This window comes from Rhineura floridana, chromosome 6 (genome assembly GCF_030035675.1).
Source record: "Rhineura floridana isolate rRhiFlo1 chromosome 6, rRhiFlo1.hap2, whole genome shotgun sequence".
Lineage (NCBI taxonomy): Eukaryota > Metazoa > Chordata > Lepidosauria > Squamata > Rhineuridae > Rhineura > Rhineura floridana.
In genome coordinates this window covers 101,852,100-101,878,927 of record NC_084485.1, presented here as the reverse complement: position 1 = coordinate 101,878,927, position 26,828 = coordinate 101,852,100, and the positions used below count along the sequence as shown (strand labels likewise).

The 26,828-nt window shown below is 41.2% G+C and overlaps 2 protein-coding genes across 4 annotated transcripts in view; both read right to left on the bottom strand.

Moving 5' to 3' along the window:
- Window positions 1-7,831, bottom strand: part of RAVER2 (ribonucleoprotein, PTB binding 2) — a 78,340-nt gene extending 70,509 nt beyond the window's left edge. For 2 of the 3 annotated variants that reach the window (XM_061633318.1, XM_061633319.1), the window contains exon 1: window positions 7,042-7,830. In XM_061633318.1, coding sequence (XP_061489302.1) covers window positions 7,042-7,230 — 189 coding nt within the window. In that variant the 5' untranslated portion in view covers window positions 7,231-7,830. Of the gene's footprint in view, window positions 1-7,041 lie in introns of all 3 variants that reach the window. The other variant, XM_061633320.1, reaches the window with a different exon arrangement.
- A 3,861-nt stretch (window positions 7,832-11,692) lies between these two features.
- The window catches only part of CACHD1 (cache domain containing 1), a 178,338-nt gene continuing 163,202 nt past the window's right edge, over window positions 11,693-26,828 (bottom strand). The window contains exons 21-27 of the mRNA XM_061633316.1: window positions 24,810-24,896; window positions 23,082-23,198; window positions 22,579-22,730; window positions 21,969-22,130; window positions 20,459-20,536; window positions 19,757-19,858; window positions 11,693-13,618 (exon numbers count right to left, since the gene is read on the bottom strand). Coding sequence (XP_061489300.1) covers window positions 13,380-13,618; window positions 19,757-19,858; window positions 20,459-20,536; window positions 21,969-22,130; window positions 22,579-22,730; window positions 23,082-23,198; window positions 24,810-24,896 — 937 coding nt within the window. The 3' untranslated portion in view covers window positions 11,693-13,379. The remainder of the gene's footprint in view (window positions 13,619-19,756; window positions 19,859-20,458; window positions 20,537-21,968; window positions 22,131-22,578; window positions 22,731-23,081; window positions 23,199-24,809; window positions 24,897-26,828) is intronic.

Genomic DNA, 26,828 nt, shown 5'->3' with positions numbered 1-26,828 from the left:
ACACAGAATGTTAGATTATTTCAAGAATGGGCAAGAGGAACATGGAGAGATGTTAGACTCAAGCATCTTATCATAAGTATTATGAAGAAGAGTGTTAATCTAAGCTTTGAGGTTAAAAACAAACAGCACTTTCAAGTGGGGTTCAACCAGTGCACTTTCTCTAAAGGATCTGATTCAGAGCTTGGGAGTACTCCTAGATCTATCACTGTCACTGAAGGCATAGGTGGCCTGCATGGCGCAGAGTACATTTCACCAGTTTAGGCTGCAGCCCTGTCTGGATGAAGATAACAATCTTGCTGATGAATTCTACACTAGCAGACAGGAGGTTAACTGAGACCAGGCCTTTTGAACATATTATGCTAGTAGTCACTCACTTGAACTGGCTGCCAATGCATTTCTGACCCAATTCAAGGTGCTGGTTTTAATCTATAAAGCCTTACATGGCTTGGGACTCCAATACCAACATCTCTTCCCGTATGAGTCTACTTACGCCTTAAATTATTCCACAGAGGGTTTCCCCAGATTGCCCTCTGCATCAGAAATTCAGATGGTAGTGAAGGGGGGGGCTTTCAGCACTGGCCTTAGAATTAGAGAATTCTCTTCCCAGGGAAGCTCACCTTGTGTCAACTATACAATCTTTTTGGCATTGATGTGAAGACCAAGATTTTTCAGTCATTTAAATTTTTTTACTAATCTCCACAGAGTTTTTTAAAACAGTTTTTAGGGTTCTAGAGTTTATTTATTTATTTATTTATTGCACTTGTATACCGCTCCATAGCAGAAGCTCTCTGGGCAGTTTACAGCAATCAAAAACATTAAAACAAATATACAATTTAAAACACATATTTTAAAAACAATTTAAAACACAATTTAAAAATTTAAAACAATATAAAAACAATTTAAAACGCATGCTAAAATGCCTGGGAGAAGAGGAAAGTCTTGACCTGGCACTGAAAAGATAACAGTGTTGGCGCCAGGTGCACCTCGTCACAAAAATCATTCTATAATTTGGGGGCCACCATTGAGAAGGCCTCTCCCTTGTTGCCACCCTCCGAGCTTCACTTGGAGTAGGCACCCGGAGCAGGGCCTTTGATCTTGAACGTAGTGTACAGGTGGGTTCGTATCGGGAGAGGCGTTCCATCAGGTATTCTGGTCCCAAGCCGTGTAAGGTTTTATAGGTCAAAACCAGCACCTTGAATTGAGCTCGGAAACATACAGGCAGCCAATGCAAGCGGGCCAGAATTGGCTTTATATGTTCAGACCGTCTGGTCCCTGTTACCAATCTGGCTGCTGCATTTTGCATAAGCTGCAGTTTCCGAACCGTCTTCAAAGGCAGCCCCACATAGAGTGCATTGCAATAATCTAATTTGGAGGTTACCAGAGCATGGACAACTGAAGCCAGGTTATCCCTGTCCAGATAGGGATGTAATTGGGCCACCAACCGAAGTTGGTAGAAGGCACTCCGTGCCACCGAGGCTACCTGAGCCTCAAGTGACAGAGATGGTTCTAGGAGAACCCCCAAGCTACGAACCTGCTCCTTCAGGGGGAGTGCAACTCCATCCAGAACAGGTTGGACATCCACCATCTGGTCAGAAGAACCACCCACTAGCAGCATCTCAGTCTTGTCTGGATTGAGCCTCAGTTTATTAGCCCTCATCCAGTCTATTGTTGCAGCCAGGCACCGGTTCAGCACATTGACAGCCTCACCTGAAGCAAATGAAAAGGAGAAATAGAGCTGCGTGTCATCAGCATACTGATGGCAATGCACTTCAAAGCTCTGGATGACCGCACCCAATGGTTTCATGTAGATGTTGAACAGCATGGGGGACAGAACTGACCCCTGCGGAACCCCATACTGGAGAGTCCAGGGTGCCGAGCAATGTTCCCCAAGCACCACCTTCTGGAGGCGACCTGCCAAGTAGGAGCGGAACCACCGCAATGCAGTACCTCCCACTCCCAACTCATCTAGTCTCCCCAGAAGGATACCATGGTCGATGTTATCTTCTTCTCAGATTATTTTTGTTGTTTATTGGGGTTGCTTTTTATTGTGTATAAAAGAGGGGTTTGGCTGTTTAATGTTTTTGAGATGTAACTAAGTATTCTATATTTTGTATTTTATAATTGTGTTTTTGTAAGGCACCTAGGAATTCTAGCACAGGTGACACACAAATCCAGTGACAACTGAAAAAGGCTGGCTAATGGGCCAATTAAACAAAAACACGTCAGGAAAAGTAGGAACAAATGTTATTAGCTTATAAAGAATGAACCCCAAAACATCAGAAACTGAACCTATAGTTCCCTAAAGCAAAATTGCATCAAAGTACAGTTGAATCCTATATATTTATCTGAAGCCTCACTGATCCCGATGGAACTTATGTGTCTAAGGCTACAAGCCATGTACAGACACCCCACCTACTATGAGAAGTTTGCATGTGAATTTCCTTACTGGATCAGGAACTATGCATGTAGATTAGATGCACTGATGCACATCCAGAGACAAATCATCTCATGCAAACTTTGTTCTGTCTTGAAATGTGGATTTCCGCATGCATATAGCTATCAACTGTCTGAAGCCAGCACCTTCTCATAATATCTTGTTGTGCTTGACTATCTCAGGATTCAAGCAGTGGCTTATAATTCCATGCATAATCCAATGCACATATCAAGTTAAAAATATAGTAAAAAGCACCAAAACAGCACCCTTCAAAACAACAGATGAAATGGAACAGTCTATTTCTTTCAAATCATCATCTAAATTATTATTGTTTTGATGGTGCAATATTTCCAAAAACACCATGTATTTACTCATATCCATGTGTAATCCAATATTCTTATGGATATCCAAAGGAAAGCAACTTTGATAAAGAATGACCTCAGAGCATACTCAGATAGTTTGGTGAACAAAAATAACATCTTGGCAATGAAATCCTGTTTTGGTCCTACTGCTATTTTCTTTTACAATGATATTTGGATTAGAATATACATGTCCTAAAATTTCTTTTCAGCACAGCAACTTGACTCCCGTTACTCCCGTGCTACAGAAACCTACAAAACCTGTAGGATGTAGTGGAAGAAGTATGGGGACTATAGCCAGCAACTCTGTGATCTTAAAATCTGAATTGTATACTGATGTTCACATTGAGTTGAGTTGTTCTATTTTTAATGCCTCCCCATCCATGCAAAGGAGAAAATAGGAACACAATAGGTTTTAAGTATCTCTCTCTTCATAAATATTTCACAACAAATTAGAGCAGTGGTTCCCAACCTGCGGGTCATGATCCCTGGGGCCCTCAAAGTAATCTGGGGGGGGGGCGCAAACAGTAAAGAAATGATTTTTTTTTTAAAGTCTTCACTCCCTGGATGCTGTCTGCTCCCCACTGCCGCTGCAGATGACACCTCCCCCTTGCTCCAAAGAAGAGGGGAGGACTTTTGCTGAAGCAGCAGAGTCTTTCAGGCACACCCGAGGGCATGCGTCTGCCTATAAAACATGTGACAGATGCTGAAGGAAGCTGACGGCGGAGCTACCAGGAAGAAGACAGTTTTACTATTGCAGACTCCTGTCTCCTCGCACTGCCACTGCCGCTGCTGCCCCTGCTCAAAATGAGAGGAGAGGGATTTTTGTGAAGCAAAAAGGAGCAAGCCTGCAAGGAAAGACTGCTTTCCCCCTTCCTTCCTGGCAGCCAGGCTGCCTGCCTTTCTTGGCTCCTGCTTCCCTGCCACTTCCTTTTAAAAATTATTCTTATTTGTGAGGCCACCCACAACTTGCATTTGGCTCAGATGGACCTAAGGAGCAGTGAGGAAGCTCAGGACTTGCTCACCCCCCATTTCTGAGACTGTGTGTGCCAGCATCCCCCCTTTCTTCCACCTACACTCCGCCCCCCATCTCTCTCTCCAAGACGCTGCGGCAGTTGAGAGCTTCCCCCCTCCCATGTGCCCAAATGCATGCATGCCTGCAGTTGCTTGCAGGAGGGGCAAGTGTGTTTGTGTGTGTGCATGCACTGATCTGTCTTCTGCTCCATTCCCATTCCCCAAGTGCACGCTAACCAAGTCATCAGTTCTGATTATCATCCCAAGGCCTAAAAGCACTAACCCTCCTTCCTTAATCTATCCACCCTGTTGTCTGCAGTGCACAATCTAGCATCCCCATCACCACCACATTGCTGCTTCTTGGTTATTATTATTATTATTATTTTGAAAACTCAGCAGGTTGGCTGAGGCTAGGATCCTGGTACTGCAGCAGAAATGTATTTATTTAATTATAATTGCATTTATATCCAACCTTTCCTCCAAGGAACTCAAGGTGGTACACATGGCGCATTTCCATTTCCATTTTATCCTTATACCAATCCTGTGAGGCAGATCAGGCTGAGAGACTGTGACAGGTCCAAGGTAACCCAGTAGGCTTCATGGCTGAGTGGGGATTTGAACCTGGGTCTTAGTCCAACACTGGCATTGAGAAACAGTACATCTTCAGACTATATGTGTGGGTGGGGAGGGGGATACTAATTTGATTGGACCCTTGCATTAAAAAAAGGTAACACCTTCCTGCAAATAAAAGATCAGCACATCAGGGAATTTCTAATAAGTTCATGATTCTGGGTTTCTGTCTGCAGGGAGTTTTTAACGGAAAGAGACCTATACAAGACCTATACTCTTCTTTACCTTTGTCCTGGAGATCTTGCTTAATTTTTAAACTTTTAAGGAAAGGATTGTGTTAGTTCTGTTCAAGACAATGGCTTAGATCCAAAGATTTGCTCAACTAGTTCTGTACTCCTAAAAGGGCTTTGGGCTTATGTTTCTCAGCACCACTCCTCCCATAATCACCTCTGAAACTGGAGAGGCTTTCAAAAGTCATTTCTGATGTAGCACAAGAATTTGCAAGTGATTATGTGAATCCTGTAAAATGCCTACAAGTGATTATTGGATAAGCATGTCCAGTGTAACCCCCATACACCATTTCTAAAGTTACAGATAAAACAAGGCTTGTTAACAGTCAGCCACCTGGTCGCCTGTGGAGACTAATAACATGTTCCAGGTGACCAGCCAGACAACTAAGTTTAGGTAAATTTGAGGAGATTGAACCAGGAGTGACCATTATAGGTATAAGCAGCCAGGGTAATAGAAACGTTTGTGGGTTAGCAATTTGTGGACATTTGCAGGGCTAGACAAAACATTATTCCCAGACTTATTTCCGACAACTTTAACATTTGCTTAGAATACCCTAGATGAGTGAATCTGAAAAAACTTGAGATGGTGTCAGTGACAGTAAAAGACATACAAAGCAATAAATTAATTGGGGAGGATGAGAACATGCAAGATGCATTTCCAAGGGCAAAATGAGATACAGGCACCAGGGGTGTAGTTGTCCAGGGTCTCAGGAGGTCTTAGACCCTTTACTTTTTTTGGAAGCAGTGTCCCAGCAGGGTTCCTAGATCTCCAGCATCTTATGAGCAAATCGGCATGAAAGGGGAATGTGTTAGCCACTGAGCAGAGTCTTCTAACATGCTTCCTTGTCCTTTCCTGTTGATTGGAATCAATCAGAGTGAAAGGAGGCAAGTCGGTCACTAAGAAGACTCTTCTCAGTAGCTAACAACACTCACCGTCCACACTTATTGGTTCATAGTGGCTTCTGTTGTTGTGGGAGATGGCATTAACAAAGATCTCATTCTCAACCCAGCAGTAAAAAAAAAAAAGGATGGGAGGCGGCGTGGCTGTGACTATCATGAAGGGACCCTGCACTTCTGAATTTGCTACTACACTACTGACAGGCAGGATGTTGAACAAAAATTGCAACTGCTTTCCAAACAGAAGCAACATCCATTTTCCTTTGCTTCTTTGCTATTATTCTGCCTTCCTTTTACCTTCTTTTACCCAAGGATGCTGACTGCTGGTTTCATGCCACAAAGTAGAGGGTATAATCCCAACAAGACAGAGCAACACGAAAAATTAATAATAAAAGAGGTTTTTATTATTTTCCTCAATAAACCTCATTTACAGAAAAGGGAAAGACAACTCTACATGTTTCAAAAAATAGTAAGAGTTGGAAGGAGCCTATAAGACCATCAGGTCCAACCCCCTACTCAGGGCAGGAATCCAAGTTAAGCATTCCCAATAGGTGGCCATCCAGCTGCCTCTTGAATACCTCCAGTGTTGGAGAACCCACCAACTCTAATAGCTGTAAATCGCCCAGAGAGCTTCGGCTATGGGGCGGTATATAAATGTAATTAATAAATAAACTCCCCAGGTACATTGTAATTGGTTCCATGGCTGTACAGCTCTAACAGCTTGGAAGTGTTTCCTGATGTTCAGCTGAAATCTAGTTTCATTGCTGTTAAAACTAGAAATGAGTGCTTATTTGTCATGCCCCAGTCCCTTATCTCCAGTAATACCACCAGCCACCTTCTCCTAAAACTTTCTGCCCTGTGCTCCTTCTGAGAGTCAATCAATCAGTCAATCAATCAATCTTTCAAGGCTAAGGTTTCTGCATTTGTTCCTCTTAATCCCATTATGAAGATATTCCCACCTATCTCAGGTCTACTGAATACTAATGCTAGTGACTCCAGTAAGCAAGTATCACCCCCAAAGTTTGGAGTCTTATTCTTCCTTCAACAGTTTTTTTTTTAATCCCTACCACCCTTCTTCCAGGACGGACGGACGGACGGACGGTCGGTGGGTGGGTGGGGTGTGCCCATATATGTCTCCCTCCCAGCTCACCTGCCTACATTATTCCTGATAGATATCAATCATCCCTTCTCCACCTAGCCTCTGGACCCCGGGCCAACCTCTCTCCCCATACGGGCAGGGCTCCCTTCTCTCCTACAGTAGGGCTGCTTGCGTGACCAACTCTTCTCAACCCTTCAGGTCTTTCCCTTCGCTCTTCCCACAACTGCAGGCAGTTAAGTTTATGCTGGCTACCACCTTCTCTCCTGGACTTCAGCCCTGGGGAGGAGGCCGGGGTCGTTGCTCGTCCTCATCCTCAACCCTCCCTTGAACTGCACCTCCCCTGCTGCCCCAGGCGGGGAGGAAAGCGTTTTTACCCACCTGGCTGCTGCTCTCGGCGGGCAGGTTCCTCAGCAAGATCTTGCGCCTATTGCTCAGTTCCCGTCTTGTGCTGTGGAGCCTGCTGGCGATCTCTTCAGGAGAGAGAGGGCGAGGAGTCACTCCCGCCCCCGCGACGGACTCCCCCAGAGTCGAGGGCAGCTCTGTGCTGGACCTCGACGTTGCCGCCATCTTGCCGGCCCAGACGCGAACGCAACTCTCACACCGCCCGGGGGTGGGTGGAGAGAGCGAGAGGGGAAAGAGAGTCAGTTGGGGCGGGCTGGGGCTGGGGCGGGGGGAAGCCTGCAGAGAACAGAGCGCAGCACCACCGCGAGCGCAAGAACAAGACACCGTGAATACGAAGAGAGAAAAGGAAGGTCTCGCCCGCCCCCTTTCTCCTCACACACCACCCCATATGCCCCCTCGCCAATAAAGTGCATCATTGCACTTCTGACCCCTCTCCTTCACGTCAGAATCTGAAGGAACAGACAGAGGGTTTTTAAAAAGAAAAGAAAAACCACAATACCCTTTCTTGCTACGTTGCCTCGAAAGGGGGATAAGGAGTAAAGGGGCGCCTGCCTTTTTTTTGGAACGTCTGCCTTTTTTGGAACTTCTCTTTTTGAAGCTGAGCTTGTAACCCCAACTATCAGGGCTAGTAGTCTTTTCCTTTTAGTAATACTAATAAAATAAATAAATAATAGCCGGTTTCTGCCTTCGACAGCTGCGTGTGAGACAGAGAAAAGAGACCGCGGGAGAGCAATTGAAAGCCAGTGGCAAATCACCAGCAATCGAGATGCCGCGGTAGAGAAAGCTTTGCCCGTTGTGTCGCGCGCAGCTCGCAAAAGTAGGAAAGGAGAGAGCTGGCAACCTTAAATGAGTTAGACTGAAGTCATATACACATATTTATCTGGAAATAAGTCTCATTGAACTCAAAAAGACTTCCTTCGCAGAAGGCAGGCACAAGACGTTCATGCTTGACCAGAACAGTAGTGTTACACTGGCACTTTAAAAGTCGTTTCTCCTGTGAGAAACCAGAGAGCTTCTGGAATTCATCACAGGAAGGGCGGAGGATTAAAGCAACAAAACTTTACTTGCCGTTAGGGATTTATTTATTTATTACTTTTTTTTTTTGCTTTGTGCCTGTTTTACAATGGAAGGAGTTGCATGAGGTCTAAAGAGGTTTCTGGACACACTAATTTAACCACGTTTAGGAGCCTCTAGGGGTAAAATGTAAAATACATATTGCATTTTGTAAACCTAGAGCCTTTGTTATTGTTTAATAAGTGTTTTTAGATATTGTTAACGTTTTCGTTTGTTTTTTTTAAATGGCATTGTTTTGCTATTTTGTTTGCTGCCCTGGGCACTTTTGGGAGGAAGGACAAGGATATAACTTTAATAAAATAAATAAATATTGTTGGTTTTTTAATGGCTATGTTAGTTAACCAAAAAATTATCTAAAATATCTGTTAATTAGTATAGGTAATATCAGGCAAGCAAGAAGAAAACAAACTGACCCAGAATATAAGCACACAGAGAGTATAATAGCTAGTGAAGTCCTGCTCAATTTCAACAGCCAGTCTGACAATAGGATGAAAATAAAAGCAACAGATGCAGTCAGAAAGAATTCCTTTGGGCAGAGCAATGCCCAGCTCTCCCACCTAAGCTGGCCTTCCGCCATCCAGCACTGGCCATCTAGTGCCAGGATGCCTGCAGAACGTAAGCAGTAAAAGGTCCCAAAAGGCTGCATCCTGGGGGCAGGGCTCAGCCGGTCCAGGGTCTCATTCCTGTCACACAACAGCACTGGACACCTCCAAGCTGGCACAGTGGTCTTACTGCCCCATCTTCTGTCCCAGCTGCTCCACAAGGCAGGGCTATGGATGTGGTGATGGGTCTACTACTCTGTAAAGCCTGGTGGGGTGTGCCCTAATTTCTTCTGTTTTATGGCCTAAAATTCAAACGAAGCGGTTTTGGAGTAAAACCAACACAAGGTTAAGATCTATTCACTGTACAAATCAAGATTTTTCCCACCCTTCTGTGAAGTTTTTCATGGAAGGTAATAGCTAAAATTAATGTTTATACCTTGAGTAAAGGATTTCCTTATAGCATAGGCCCTATATGAAATGCAGTTGTTAGGAGTATTTCCTGGAAAATCATTACATCTGACTCCTTCAGTTAAAGGTTGCTGAATCTGTCATACTGGAATTGCTATAAATAAACCTGATTGTATTGCCCAGGCCTGGCATCAAGTACAGTGAAATCTATAACATCCCATCATAGACTGGCTCCACACTTAATTATCCTTCACTTTCTACAGTTACAAATTGTATTTGGGCTGTATTTTTATATTTCTAATTTCAACTCATTTAACTTCACTAAACATTACTACACATCAGTTAAGACTGATACAAATTCACAGGCTTTTGTTGGACAAACTGGATCAATTAATGGTCTGGTCCTATGATTGACTATATGAGCAAATAACTATTTAGAATCAGCAAAATTACTGTAATAAGGAACAAAGGGAGTTCCCATATGTTGAGTCAGTCCAATTGTCTATCTAGCTCAGTATCGTCTATACTGACTGGCAGCAGCTCTCAAGGATTTCTGACGGGTCTCTCTCAGCCCTATCTGGAGATTTCAGAGATTGAACCATGGACGTTCTGCATGCAAAGCAGATGCTCTAACAGTGAGCTACAGTGTTGCACTGAAATGACTGGCTAATTCAGGATACGAATACACTGTAGTTTAGTTGGTGGTGATGCTGCGGCAGCAAGTGTGTCAAATATGGTGTAACTATCTCATGCAAAGTTGTATAAAACAGATTAAGACAGAGAGAGAACAGAACTGGTCTCCATTTTGCTATGTGAAGACCTAACGTAATTTTGCCAATGTCAGCACATCTCATGCCCCAAATATTTGTTAGTTATCTTTTGTAATGAGGCTGCAGGTGACAATCAGCATAGCAGAAAAAACTCTCAAGGGCAGTACACCCATTGGTAACTCAGCAATGTTTAGGGCTGAAGTATCATACATTTCTGTTTATGCTACCTTTCTCTCTTTTACTATATTTGTGGAAAAGTCAAAAGGGTTTGAAATATTACCTCCTCAATTCCTCCATTTATTTATTTATTGGATTTATATTCCACCCTTCCTCCCAGTAGGAGCCCGGGGCGGCAAATAAAAGCACTAAAAACACTTTAAAACATCATAAAAACAGACTTTAAAATATATTAAAAACAAAACATCCTTAAAAACATATTAAAACAAAACATCTTTAAAAACATTTTTTTTAAAAAGCCTTTTTTAAAAAAGCTTCAAAAACATATATCTAATACCCTGGAAGGCAGAAACAAAATTCAAAGAGATCTTGATAGGCTGGAGCATTGGGCGGAAAACACCAGAATGAAATTTAATAGGGATAAGTGCAAACTTCTACACCTAGGAAAAAGAAACCAAATGCACAGTTATAAGATGGGGGATACATGGCTCAGCAATACTACCTGCGAGAAGGATCTTGGAATTGTTGTTGATCACAGACTTAATATGAGCCAACAGAGTGATATGGCTGCAAAAAAGGCACACACTATTTTAGGCTGCGTTAAGAGAAACATATAGTATCCAAATTGCGTGAAGTATTAGTTTCCCTGTATTCCCACTAGTTCGGCCTCATCTTGAGTACCATGTCCAATTCTGGACACCGCACTTTAAGAAGGATGCAAACAAACTGGAACAGGTTCAGAGGAGGGCAACAAGGATGATCATAGGATTGGAAGCAAAGTCCTATGAAGAGAAACTGAAAGAACTGGGCACGTTTAGCCTTGAGAAGAGAAGACTGAGGGGAGATATAGTAACACTCTTCAAGTACTTCAAAGGTTGCCAGATAGAAGAGGGCCAGGATCTCTTCTCAATACCCCCCGAGTGCATGACACGGAATAATGCTGGGAGGGCAGGATATAAATCAAATAATAAATAAAATAATGGGCTCAAGTTGCAGGAAGCCAGATTTTGACTGAACATCAGGAAAAACCCTGTTAGAGCAGTACAACAATGGAACCAAATACCTACAGTGGTGGTGGGCTTTCCAACAGTGGAGGCATTCAAGAGGCAGTTGGACAGTCACCTGCTGGGTATGCTTTAAGCTGGATTCCTGCACTGGACAGCTGGTTGGACTTGATGGCCTTATAGGTCCCTTCCAATTCTACTGTTCTAAGATTATATGAATTGGCAGATGTGCGTGAACAAATAGCAAATATAAGCAACCTTTTTTTAGATATGGGGGAGATGCTTCATACTCTTAATTTTTTTTTCAAATTTTCTAAGTGATATCAAAAGCCACCTGCATCAGTTTTCCAATCTCTCTTCCACGAAGACCACATCCTGTGCACACAGAGGTTCCTGCTATGTACAGAGATTATGCCCCTACTGATATTAGAAAATAGTGGCTCTCCATATGCACTCCTCAATGGTGTTTCACAAAGTGTCTTTGAGTTTGAACAATGAGATGTAAAAGTGACACCTGGGGAAAAACAACCTAACTGAAGAATTTGCAGTCTACTTTTGGATTGAAACGAGAATTTGTTGAAACAAAGTTATGTTCAGTTCTGTCAAAAGTAACTCATAGATCCATACTTTATATAGTTTATTCCACTAGAGGTTGTAATTTTATACATAGTATAAAGGGGATCCTGATAGCACACGCATACTTACTTTACCATACTGTTTAAGAACCATTTTTACATAAGTATTAAGCACCCTATCATTAAAACAATATCAAGATCTTTTTAAAAAAACTACATATAAATGGATGTTTATCATATGCACAGTGCAAGAATGTTTTCATATTTGAATCACAATAAAAAACACTGCAATTTAAAACTAATTGAAAATTATGATGCCCCTTGTGTTACCAGTCAGATGACATCAATCCTTGTGAGAATGACTAAAGTGGTATTAAATTTCAGATAAAGATGAACAGAGGGCAAAATAAACCTTTCAGAATAGCCAAAACTTTACAAAGCATTCCCTTTACCTCCTAATAGGCTCTTATTTATTGTTGTGAAAAGGGGACAGAACAAAAGATTATTGGGTGGAATCCAACTGCCCCTGTACTCAGAGAAGGGCTTCTGAGCCAGCACGCACCTGTCCTAACAGAAGAGAAGAGCAATGCCCCCCAATCTCCCCTTCTGCCACCTTCCACCCTGTTCTAGAGGGTTTCTCAACTCTGAGCCAATTTTCAGGGAACACTAGGGCGGGGGGGGAGGAAGAGATTAGCAAAAATAGTATCCTTTGTTTTTCTCCAAGTGGAGGCATCCAATTGGAACGTCAGCTCTGCCATGAACACAAGGTCATCAACTGAATCCCACCCAATATTATTCTGTTTAGTTCACCAGTCATGAATAGTGTTTAAACACTGCATTACAACATTGAAGGTAATCTTGCTCAGGTCTGGGATTGAACAGGATGGAGTGTGGGGAGAGGGGCAGGATTCCTCAGTGCTTTAGCCAGGAGGCTTAGTATCCTCCTCCCCACATTAAAATATATATTTATATATAAAAATACTGTATTATAAACCATCTTCAAAGTGTACAAAATGACCATGGAAACCAAACCTCAATCATGTAAACAAATCAGCACACAATTTCTTCATATTCCCTTTATAGCATGGTGGAGGAGGGAGTGAATATCCCATTCACAGGAGATGACAAGTCTTCTTGAAAAGAACCACAATTTCACCAACACAAATAAAACATAGGTTGCATTCAGGGAGTGTGTCTAATGCTTTTTATCTCCCTCTCTTTCCTCTCCCTCAGAGTTCATGAATGTTTTGAGTTCAATAAATAGTACAAAAATAATCCTTTATTTAAAAATCTTGAGACACACTGTCCCAGGTCCCATACAGCAATTTGTAAGTGAAATGAATTTTTTTTAAAAAGGCTCAACAAATGGAAACCTCGTGGCAATGTCTATTTCTGGATCTGGCACTTTCTTCGTTTCTGGCTGCAAAGATTTCTGTTCTTCCAGTTAAGGAAATAAATCCTCTCCTTTGTCTGAGCACACTCTTTCCTTGGCTCAGATTAACAGGGTTCAAAAGGCTCAGTTTACTGTGTAAACCTTTCTTCCTGTGTTTGGAGGCTGAACATGCCTACGATTCCATTTTATTGAATGTTATGGCAGGTTCATTCATCATGCTAATTTCTCTTCCAGTTCAGAGTCAACCTTACATTTTAGAAATGAAAAGTTTTCATGTGAAATGAGTCCCATGAAGTTAGTCAAAACCATGCCTCATAATGGCACAGACATAAGTCTGCTCTTAGCTGCATTTCCCCCAAAGTCAGAGGTCGTTAGCATTCCGCATCTACAGTATGAACTGTGACAGCAGCCTGTAAGTGGTGACTGTGATGAAGTGCTGGATGATGCAACCTGTAGTGGTGGAACTTGTGACTCAAGAGTGCAGCAGTCTGAGGAGGGGTATCCAGATCTAAATCTTCATCATGATTGCCCACATCTACGCCAGCTGATAATGGGTCATTATTGCAGGGAGGGTTTTCACTGTCTTCCTGAGGACTCATAGTACTGTAGCCTGGAAAATAAAGCCACATTGGCAAAAAGTGATGACTGTGAAGGAAAAAGCTCAGAAATACAAGAAAAAAGAAATATCACATAGCAATGCTAAATGTCATGTAGGTGTTAGAATATTCTGGTTTTAAAATGGCTCCCTTTCCTTCAGATTTTATCTTCGACTGATTTTTACCTCCTTAAAGGTTTGCACTGAAGCTTCTGTTTTCCCACAGAATGTTTTCATACATGATTTGAATTATGATTCAAAAGGGCAACTTTGAAGTTATACTGCTGTAACTCCTTTGTCTGAGGTGGTCAACAGATGACACTAATTTAAGTTGCTCAGGGAAGTATCTCATACAAATCAAATCAATTGATAGCTAGTTCTTAATTGAATATAAATTTACACATGCACAAATGATGCTGAATGCAAACAGCATAAAAACAAATAAAAATCTACACAATATTTGGTGTTCTTATTTCCAGAACCATAGCACAATCAACTTCAGCAAAAAACATTACTTAAATGTATATTGGTTCAAGCTATGTTACCTTTAATCTTTTCAAGTAGTTAAAACAAAATTATATACGTAACGTTTATCATAAAAAGAGTGTTATAGTAAGCTCCTGTTTCAACGTCTGTCATGTTAAATATTTTAAGTGTATCAGCAGTGCATTAATTTCCTGCACTGACATGGATTTCCAATGTCTCTGCTCAGATTTTTTCTACTTTCAGATTTGTCAGCTTGCAAATAGGTTAATCCATATTTCCTAGAATGTTTCATATGACAATTAGATTAATTGCATCTATAATAGAACACCTGAGACATCAAGCTGTATTTACACCTGTATTTAATTAATTAAATTATTTATATATATCCCGCCCTTTTCCCCAGTAGGAGCCCAGGACAGTATTCCTTGGCAGAGGTGTCATCTGCTGTCACCCTGAGTAGAACCTGTCAGTTTTGTATGTCAGAGTGGCCTGAACAGTGTTGGATAGAACTGGTGACTTAAACTTGTCACCAGCACCATTAAAACCAACAGTTTGAGGGTATATTCCAGCCAATTTGTCTGGCTGCACTTTAGGGAGCTTTTGAAGTCCAGCTACAAAGAGAAAATACCATAAAGATGATAAAATAAAATAAAAAGTGAGCATCATCCAATAATATTGCCACCATAATATGTATGGAAAATATGTATGCTCTATACATATACAAAACCACAACAAATAGTTTTTCAATAAAAATATACGTTAAAAAGTCTTACTACAAAAAGGGATGCAATGTATGCCAACTTGTTAGAAGTCTGCAGATACTGCATTGCAAAATTTCACTGAAGTGTACAATACATTACAAATAAACCTTAACTGAATTACATTTTATATAAATCTGCAAAACAGCAAAAAAAATTTAGGTAGCATACAGCATTTCCCTATCAACGTTTTGCAATTACCTAGATCTATGAGAAACAGAATAATATGCTCAACATGTTAGAGTTCAGTAGCATCATGGTCTACCCTGTTGCTAATCAGCTCTTTTTTAAAAAAGAGCCATTTCTAGCTAAGCCAATCAGGAACTATCAACTTGTGACAGTCCTGAGGGCCACAGAGAGGGCCCTGGAGGTCTGGTTTTCCATCCGTTTTATGGTGTCAAAACTGTAGGTGACAACCCTCACCTTTCTGACATTTATTTGAAACATTAGGTGGATGTGTCTTCCTGCTCTTGGCTGTGCTTATTGTTGTGCAACATATCAATTCCTCAAGTTGTTCTAGACCTCCTTAATGCTGCCTCGGTCCTCTTCAAATGTAATATATTCTCAGAATTTTTAGATATTTTTGTTATAAGAAAATAGGCCCCTCCATTATATATAAAATTCAGCATACTTCTTTGGAACCATTTTACACATACTGGGCTATGAAATGCATGTTTTAGTGGGGTTATCTTTAGAAAAGCTAGTAAACACTATATACTGCCTGGAGTAACGATTTACAGAAATCAGTTTTGAAGGTGGACACTCTCTAATCTTGTGCCAGACTCTCTAATTTAAAGGAAACAGGAGAAAGGGGAGCATTTGCCATGGAGATGTCCCAGGATCTATTTCAGAGTAGCAAATAGGATGAGAAACAGAGATGAAATGTTTACAATCATAAAACAAGGCATCCCAGTTGGACGCACCCAAAGTCAGTAACTACAGTTCAAAGTCCTTGACTACTTTATGTTGCTTCTGGAAACAGACTTTCTGCGTTTCCTTTCCTTCTAATCTCACTATTTACTCCCCACCCCAAAATCTGTGTATATACAATGCCTTGCAAAAGTAATCAGACCCCTGAATTATATTACTGAATTACAAATGGTACATTGTAATTTCATTATTTTGTTCAGTATGATATTTTATTTTAAAACACTGGTGCCAACACTTTTATCTTTTCAGCGCAAGGTCAAGACTTCCTCTTCTCCCAGGCATTTTAGCATGTATTTTAAATCGTTTTTTTTAATTGTGTTTTAAATTGTTTTTAAAAGATGCGTATTTAAATTTGTTTTTAATGTTTTTAGTTATTGTAAACTGCCAAGAGAGCTTTGGCTATGGGGTGGTATATAAATATAATAAATAAATAAATAAACTCAAAATCAATTATTGTAAGGTGACATTGGTTTTAAGGTGGGAAATGTTTGTAAGAAACATAAAAAAACTGAAATATGTTGCTTGCATAAATATTCAACCCCTGTGTTGTGGAAGTTCCCAGTTTACACAGACGAAAGAAATTGCCCTATTGAGGACACAATTACTTTACCATTGGCCTCCACCTGTGAACCATTAAAGTTGCTGTCATTTTGTCAGGATAAAAACCCCACTGTTGAAGGATCATTGGTCGGGCTGTGGATCTGAAGGAAAATGAAGACCAAAGAGCATTCTACAGAAGTGATAATGTAATGCAAATGCATAGATTAGGAAAAGGGTACAAAATAATATCCAAGTGTTTGGATATCCCACTGACCACTGTTGGATCAATAATCAGGAAGCAGAAGCTGCATCACACCACCCAGGCACTGCCAAGAAAAGTCTGTCCCTCAAAACTCTGCTCGAACAAGAAGGAAACTTGTGAGAGAAGTCACAGAAAGGCCAATAATCACTTTGAAGGAGCTACAGAGTTCAGTGGCTGGGAGCGGAGTAATGGTGCACCAGTGAACCATATCAACAGTTCTGCATAACACTGGCCTATATGGGAGGGTGGCAAGAAAGAAGCCATTACTCCAAAAGTACTATCTGAAAGCACATCTGGAGTTTGCTAGAAAGCATGAGAGTGCCCCAGCTGCCATGTGGGAAAAGGTTTTGTGGTCAGATGAGACCAAGATAGAGCTTTTTGGCCAAAAATCAAAGCATTATGTGTGGCGCAAACCTAACACTGCCCATGCCTCAAGACACACCATCCCTACAGTGAAGTATGGTGGTGGCAGAATCATGCTGTGGGGATGCTTCTCATCAGCAGGGATCAAAGAAATAATGGATGGAGCAAAATACAGGGAAATACTGCAAGAGAACCTGCTTCAGTCCACTGAAAAACTGAAGCTTGGGAGGAAATTCACTTTTCAGCAGGACAATGATCCCAAGCACAAGGCCAAAGCAACACTGGAGTGGCTCAAGAACAAAAAGGTGAATGTTCTACAGTGGCCCAGTCAAAGTCCTGATCTCAGTCCCACTGAGAATCTGTGGCGCTCTTTGAAAATTGCAGTCCACAAGCTATATCCAACCAACCTGAACGACCTGGAGTGAATCTTTCAAGAAGAATGGGCCAAAATCCCTTTGACACTGTATGCAAAGCTGGTACATACCTACCCCAAAAGACTTAAAACTATTATTGCAGCAAAAGGTGGCTCTACCAAATATTAATGTGTGGGGGTTGAATACTTATGCAAGCAACATGTTTCAGTTTTTATGTTTCTTACAAACATTTCCCAACACAAAACTAACATCACCTTACAATAATTGATTTTGAGTTTCAGTGTTTCAAAATAAAATATCACACAGAACGCAATTACAATGTACCATTTGTAATTCAGTAATATGAAAGCATTGGTCAGGGGTTTGATTACTTTTGTAAGGCACTGTATAAACCTGTAACTCAGGATAACACTTTATGCATCTGAAGTTGATTGTAGTCCACAAACATTTATGTCAAAATAAGTTTGTTAGTCTTTAAGATGCCTCTAACACTGTTACCCCTCTAGAAAGTGTTACCTAAAAACTGTGAATATAATAAAGATGTTTGCAGATACACTTCTAAGGAAGCCAGAATCATCTGCAGTTCTCTGATGAATGTATACTTGTAAGCACCCTGGAAAGCTCTCAGTATGTGGCACTGGGAACCAAGTGAAATACAGAAGCACTTTTGTAGTACAGTCCTCTAATATGCTGGTATTGCCACAGAATACACATTGGGATTAGCATTATACTAGCTACAGATGGCCACCTTAAAGATGTCAAATGTACCACACAGGCTTACATTTTTTTGCTTTTTATTTTTAATTGTTCCAATGAACAAAACAGAACAACACATTCTATATTTGAAGAATGCATTAAAATATGTATGCCTAACTAGTGTGGTACTGCCATATTTCCTCTTTCACATTCTGTTAAAATGTACCGCATTCTTTTGGCAACTTCTCCATTGCCATCTTTGCCGCTTTTTGTCTCTCTGACCCACAAATATCTAGCAACAGCCTATTGTTGCAAGCAAAGAATTACGATATAGAAACATAGGAAGCTGCCTCATACTGAGTCAGACCATTCTAACTCAGTACTTGGCCACAATGACTGGCAGTGACTCTCCAGGATTTCAGACAGGGCGTTTCTCCCAGCCCTACCTGGAGATCCTTGGGATTGAACCTGGGACCTTCTGCATACAAGGCAGATACTCTGTCACAGAGCTATGGCCCTTCTTTGAGACAGATATCTTTACTTTTGCTTGATGGTGGGTACCTTAGAGATAATTTAAAAGTGGAAGCACTTTTCTTCTCCCATGACTGCACTACCTTGACATTTGAATGAGGGAATTACTGACTTCGCTTCCTAGGTTAGATTTCTTCCTGAAACACCTACTTTCTGGGTAGATACAAGCAAATGTCCCCCAGGTGTATTCTGAGACAGTACAGACATATGAGAGGGCTGGACTACATGACTGCCTTATGTTTTAATCAGCTCTCAGTTTCACGTACGGTGGGTGGAGATGTTGTCATCTAGAAACATACAAGGACGCCAAGAAATCAAATACAAACAGTCCTCTCCCTGTCCCCACATTTAGCAACATAATATATCTGTATTTATAGTAAAAGTGACATGAAGATACAGCTGACAATCCTGGCAGAAACACTCACTAAACTTACATTAATCCTCTTAATGGGCTCATCAACTTGATATAGGTTTGAAGACTTAGAAGCAGCTGCTCACTCTTACTAGCTATTTGTCATAGGTCAATTATGTGGCAAAAATCATTGCCCAGTGAAAATGGAAATGTCAGAAAATCCCAAATGCTATTAAAACAAACATCTTTCCCATCAGTACCGTATATGGTTATATAGAATCATATTTTCTTGTGTGTCACATACCCTCTGCTCAATTATAATGCACAACAGTAAGCGACCACAGTATTCAATGTTTTAAAAAATTCTAACCCAGGTTAAATTTAACCCAGCAACCAGAAGGAGGCCCTTGTTACACACTGCTAGAAATTAAAAGCTGTTCATGTCATTAATTTCAAATGACACAAAATAAGCAATACAAACTCTAGCGTTTCTTCTGTTTTCTGAAGAATTTGAAAGACATCTGGATTGGCTATAGTGGAAAATGGGGAATGTGAAATTAGTCATGTTCTGCCTCTTGGAATGTTGAGAAATTATGTAACAATTTCTCAACACTGGTATTATCCATGATTAAAATACTGAGTACACAAACGTAAACTAAAGGATTCATGTCGGAACATCACTCTGACAAAAATAGATTCAACGCTGGATAAAGTCTTGTCCTGGAATGGAAAATGTCAAAATTGTTTTTAAGCATGAAGAAATAAGCAGCAGCATTGGGAACACTCTCTTTGATAATGCTTCCAAGTGGCAGAAGTAAGAAGAGTGTGCAATGTAAATGTCAGCAACTTCCAAGATCTTACCATGATCACTTTCTGTTCCTGACCGTCCCCAATAACGGCGTCTACGTTCAGGGCTGTGTGCATGGCGCTCAATAACTGCTGCTATAAACCGAGTGTTACTGACTAGGTGTGAACAGAAATAAGGGAGAAAAGGGCAAGGTTAACACTGAGCCTAAACTACAGCAGATATTTCAATCCCTTGAAAGTTAACTAGTCATTTAGATTTTGGGAGCTGACTTAGTATATGACAACATACCTATTGTCAGCGTGGGCATAGAGATCAGCAAGTCAAAATCAACTGCAGTTAATGAATTATTTGAAATAGGGCTACAATTGTATTTGCCAGTTTGTATGAGGTTTTCAGAAGAAGGGAGGAAGGCAGGAGGTGATATGATACAATGGACAGAATGTTGGCCTGGCCTCAAATCACTGTTCAGTCACTAACTCAGTGGTTGGCTTTTGGGCAAGTTAATAATTTTCTATTGTTGTTTCCAATCTGTAAACAGGCAAATATTGCAGTCTCACTCACAGGGTTGATGTCAGGATGAATGGGAACCAGAAACTGTAGTGCACTTTGCCCTCTTGAAATGGTTACAGAGGTGATAAACGCTATATTGGCAGTACAAAGGTGGCAGCGGGTGCGGGGGGGGGAAGGGAAGAGTACTGAACCTCTCCCTATGCCCTTCTCCACCTGTAACTACAGTGTAACTGCTTAATACTTACTGATTCCTCTGTCTTCATGACTGTCATCATCCCTCTCATCCCTATCATTCTCGAGGTTGGACATGCGGACTGACATTTCTACACACCATTACAAACAGAAAAATGCAACTGTTAAAGGGGAAAATGTTGCATTAGTCTGTAAAAGCACAAAGCTTTGGAAAAAGCGTGATGCCTCTCTTTTGGGGACCAGATATCTGAGGCCCAGAAATCGTATAGCAAACCATTTTATTATTTTTGTTGAAACTATCAACAGCAAGTACCAAAAGAGTAGGTATCAATATTGAAAACAAGGGTGCAAACTTTCTACCTCTTGTCTTCCTTTCTTGAGCCATTCCAACAACAGTTAGTCACAAAATATGGGTGACTTATTTTGTCTTAATACCACGCAATTCCTTCTAACTTGCATGTTGCAGCAGTTTTTTAAAATTTCTATTGAGCTAGAACTCATGAAACTCCAATTTTTCAACAAGTGTGCCCTTTAAGAATATTTGTATTACTGTGCTCACAGGGTCAATTGGGAGTGTGCTAACAACCATCTATATTTGTTAGATAATGAGCTTCCTATTTTCAGCAAGCTCTGACTATGCCTTGAAGTTTTTCTTGGCAACTCTTTAAGTCCTATATGCGCTTGCCCAGTGTTAGCAGAATGGCACTCAACGCCCAGAGTACACAGTCTAGATCAGTTTTAGAAAATGATATAATAAAATAAGCACTGTTGGTCATACTACAAAGAAAATAGAACTGCCATAACAATGAACACTATTTTTTGTTTCTGGAATAGAAGAATAGTACAGAAGGGCCCCACTCATACAGCTGGTTATGTTTGAGACCCCCAACTACAAGCGAAACCTGCCAAAAAGCGGAACTCCGTCAATAAATGGCGCCCAAAAAATGCAGTACAAGCAGAACAAGCACCGTATGAGTGGGGCCTTACTCTATTTTTAGCTGCCATATTAGCGGAACACCAAAAAGCAGGCTGCTGAAAAGCTGGGCTCTACTGTACCTAGAAAATATATTTTATCTTCTGTCAACTGGAACAGAAGAAAATGTGTCCAAAAAAAAAAACAACTTTGGAAGAAAGAGGCACTGAAAATATTATAACATAATGCATGCACATTTATGCTGAAATAAATCACATACAGAATGGCCACAATTCGAGATAAGAATCTAGAATCATAGACTCTAAGAGGAGAAATCGTATTTGCATTGCAAGATCCTAGAAGGACGTGCTTTATGATGTTTTAAAGTAAGAACAGTGAGGCTTTAAAGTCTGTATCCAGCAGAGGGCAGTGGTGCCTATTTTATATTAAAACACATAAGTGAAGTGAACATTCTAAGATATATGATTACAAATAAACCTTATCAGAAACAGGTTGAGAGAACCCTCAAGGTAAGTTATTTCAGCTGCTGCAGCCAGAAGCTGTTTGAACAATTTGCATATTCAGGAACTCCCCACACCCCCATCCTTCACAAAATAGTGAGGGTTTGGGGGAGATTCTTTAGTACTTGCCTTGTGCTGCAAGTGGGGACATGTGCTGGTGGCTTCTGCGGTGGATCTGGTGACGATAGGCATAGACTGCCAGAACTAGCACCATTATACATCCCATAATACCTCCTGCTACAGGACCAACTGGAGCACTTTTTATCATATTTAGAGCTATCACCTCATCTCCTAAATTTCAGAGGGGGAAGAAAATAAAAGCTTATGTAAGTGCTTTGCAAGACGTTCAAATCACCTAAAACATAAATTAGAGGCATGAAACAAAGCTACAACAATTATAATCCTGATCACACAGAAATACTCCTAAAAGCAAAATCAAAACATAACAGTTTTTAAAGGGGCACATTGTAAGAATACAAATCAGTTCAACATTCCATGTAACACACAAACAATATACTGGGAGACTGGTATAAATGGACACAAAAAACCTGTTTTAAGCTGGCATACCAACAAGAGCATTTCATCTAGCAATGTACAATGGCTGGAAATGCTGTTTTTGGTTACATGCTGCTGCGTTGGCATCTATAAAAACACTGCCACCCAAGAATGCAGTCTGACTTTAGGCCAGATTTGAATGCATTAAATACATTAAAGTATCCACAATAGTAACCACCCTTACCAATGGTTCCCATGTCATCCACATAAGGGCTTTTGGCACCCACAATACCACCAAAGCATTCTTTCTGAGGAGCGCAGTAGGATCTATCTAGATGGGTCTTCCCATCACTGTCCACCATGCACCACTCACAATCTAAAACACCAAAACAATCCCTGGAAGACAAAGACATTGCAATTATAATTATTAGAACTCTGCCTCAAATCTTGTAAAACACACTACTAAAACCAATCTGAAATTTTCCCATGTTAAGGGCTTCTTTTCCTTACAAGTGATACAAGATCATTTTGTTCTTGTTGCATCTTAGATGATGTTTGTACAACACCACCTTCCATTATTTCCCAATCTCATTGTTTTTAAGTCTAGTACAGTTTTCAGTAATCATTTGCCGTTACAATACTAGGGGTGTTTTATTCTAGGTTCACTTCATCACTACACAATAAAGACAAATCATGCTTGCTTGTTGATTTAAAAAAAATAAAAAGGGAAAAGCCCATATAATCTACCTGCTCTCCATCCTTTGATTACACCGTGTATTAATACATTGAGGAAGAGCATCTTGTAGACTGGGATCAACTGCAGTAAATGTCATGGGCTCCTGATGGACTTCACAACTAGGATTCCTGTGTTTTGGAAGAGCAAAGGGAAAATTAAGTCACTAAGAGTTTCAAAAAGTGCTATGTTAAATAAAGGTGAGAAAATGATTTCTTTAAAACATATTATATGCTGTGCAACTGTTATAATAATAAAAATAATAAAATTTTATTTGTTAGTCGCCTATCTGTCCAAACTAACAGACACTCTAGGCGACGTACAATAGTATAAAATACAATATACAAATCAAAAACCACAATCATCAATTAATCTAAAACCATCCTTCAATTAATACAACATAAAAACTAATCCACCCCAGAAATCCTATAGGCCCGCCTGAATAGCCAGGTCTTTAAGGCTCGGCGAAAACCTATCAGGGAGGAGGCATGTCGGAGGTCAAAAGGAAGTGAATTCCAGAGGGTGGGGGCCACAATTGAAAATGCCCTCTCTCTGGTCCGCACCAGCCTAGCTGTTTTGACTGGTGGGACCGAGAGAAGATCTTTTGAGGCTGATCTTGTCTGGCAGCATAATTGGTGATACTGGAGGCGTTCCTTCAGATAAACTGGGCCGAAACCGTGTAGGGTTTTAAAGGTCAACACCAACACCTTGAATTGGGCCCGGTAAACAACTGGTAACCAGTGTAGGTCTACCAACACTGGAGTGATATGATCCCGGCAATGACTATGCTTTATCAAGCGTGCCGCTGCATTCTGTACCAGCTGCAATTTCCGGACCGTTTTCAAGGGTAACCCCACGTAGAGCGCATTACAGTAGTCTAAGCGAGAGGAGACCAGGGCATGTATCACTCGTGGGAGCAGATGCACAGGAAGGTAGGGTCGCAGCCTCTGTATCAGATGTAATTGATACCAAGCTGCCCGGCTCACTGCCAAGACCTGAGCCTCCATGGACAGCTGGGAGTCAAGAATGACCCCTAGGCTGCGGACCTGGTCCTTTAGGGGTAATCTTACCCCATTAAGCATCAAGTCTAAATCTCCCAACCTTCCCTTGTCACCCACAAGCAACACCTCGGTCTTGTCGGGGTTCAGCTTCAGCCTGTTCTCTCCCATCCATCCACTTACGGACTCCAGGCACTTGGACAAGGTATTCACAGCCAACTCTGGTGAGGACTTAAATGAGAGACAGAGCTGAGTGTCATCCGCATATTGGTGACACTGCAGCCCAAAACTCCTGATGATAGCTTCCAGCGGTTTCACATAGATGTTGAATAGCACAATTGAGAGGCCAAGGGTCTGAAACCTCATCCCCCAATGCCACCCGTTGATGCCTGTCTGAGAGATAGGAACGGAACCACCATAAAACAGTGCCCCCTATTCCCAGTCCCTCTAGGCGGTTTAAAAGGATACCGTGGTTAACGGTATCGAAAGCCGCTGAGAGATCCAGGAGGACGAGGAATGTGTATTCTCCCCTATCCAACGCCCTCCTCATATCATCCACCAGAGCGACCAAGGCTGTTTCAGTTCCATGTCCAGTCCTGAAGCCTGATTGGAAAGGATCTAAGTAATCCGTTTCATCCAAGTGTGTCTGTAACTGTTTGGCCACCTGTTAGCAGGGGAAATACTATCCGTGCACATGTGTTATGAACTTCAATGAAAAATTATTATTATGCAAGTTCTACTCACCTGCTTTCTGCATTGGTAAGATTGCCGGTACATTCATTGACCTCTAGAGGGCACTCACAAGGACATTCACATTCATTCTGTTCCATTCTTTAGGAAGAAAAGAAAGAACAAATGATACTCCTTATTAGGACCACAACATTTATTTCTAATTGTCCTTTCTCTTATGCTGGGCCGTGATACAATTTTGGGCCTAGGCAAGATCTCTCTCACACACACTTTAACTCCTAAAGTTCACTTGGACAAAGATGCCATACAGTATATCTCATTCTTTCAGTGCAGCTATGTAGTGCTGAGTGTATTGCCAATGCAACTGCTGTAAGAAGAGCCCTGCTGGCCCAGATCAAAAGCCTATCTAGTCCAGCATCCGGTTTCCCACAGTGGCCAACCAGATGCCCACAAGCAGGACATGACAGCAACAGACCTCTCCTGCTGTTGTTTCCATGGACTGGTATTCAGAGTCTGCCTCTGATTCTAGAGGAAGCATGGAGCCATCTTGACTATTAACCATATCCTCCATGAATTTGCCAAATTTCTTTTTAAAGCCATCCAAGCGGGCGGCCATCAGTACATCTGGTGGTAGCAAATTCCATACTTTTATTGCGTGTAATATGAAGAAGTATTTCCTTTTATCTGTCCTGAATCTCCCGCCAACCAGCTTCATTAGATGACACCGGGTTCTAGTATGAGAGATAAAACTTTAGAAAGCTTCTTTACTGAAAAAAAAGGGGGAGGGATATTATTGAAGCTTCCACAACATGCATAGTTTTTTAAAACTTCAATATCCCCTCTTATTTGCCTCTTTTCCAAATGAGCTTAAAATATTTTAGCCTTTCCTTGGAGTTAATAACCTGTGGTCCATGGATGAGCTTCTGGGGGTCCATGAACCAGGTACAAAAAAGAATCCACTTCCAATGCAATAAATCAAATTGCATGAAAAACTTTGAGTGTGCTAGGGGAGCTGTTTTAGCCCTTTGATTATTTTGGTTGCCTTTTCTGCAGGTTTCCAGTTCTCCAGTATAATTTTTGAGTTGTGGCAATCAGAACTGTACACAGTATTCCAAGTGTAGTTTCACCATAGATTATAGATAGGCTACAAGTATGTATGAGATAAATGATCAATTGTCTGCTTTGGATGGGGTTGTGCTCCCTCTGAAAGAGCAGCTTCATAGTCTGGGGGTGCTCCTGGATCCATCTTTGTTGCTAGAGGCCCAGATGACTTCAGTGTCTAGGAATGCCTTTTATCAGCTTCAGCTGGTCAGTTATAGCTGTTTCTGGACTGGGATAGCCTGACCTTGTTGCCAATGCACTGGTAACCTTCAGGCTTAATTACTGCAATGCATTCTAAGTGGGGCTGCCCTTGAGGTTGGTTCAGAAGCTGCACCAAGTACAAACTGCAGCCATTCAACTGCTCACTGCAGCAGGAGATCCCAACATATCCCATTGCTGAAAGAAATACACTGGCTGTCAATTACCAGGCTAAGTTAAAGGTCCTGATTTTGCTGTATAAAGCCCTATACAGCTTGGGACCAGGATACCTAAAAGATCATCTAACCCCTTATAATCCAGTTGATCACTGCTCCCTGCAGGTGAGGGCCTCCTGCAGGTACCATCTCATCAGGAGGTCCATTCTGCACAACATAGGAATTGGGCCCTTAATGTTGTGGCACTTACCCTGTGGAATTCCCTGCCCTTAAATTTTAGATAGGCACCATCTCTGCTGTCTTTCTGGCATCAACTGAAGACCTTCCTCTTTCAACAAGCCTTTTAAGTAGATATCTTTATCCCAGGCCATATTAGAATTGTTTTAAAGATGTTTTGTTTTTAAGATGTCTTAATTGTTCTATCACTTGCTTGCTGCCCTGGGCTCCTTTTGGGAGGAAGGGCGGTATATATATATATAAATAAATAGCCAGCCAGCCAGCCTGAAGAATACTACTGAAAGAACCTGAATACTGAGATGGTTTCAGGGAGAGACAAGAACCCCTAGCAACTAAGGAAGCTACACTGATGCAAGGACCA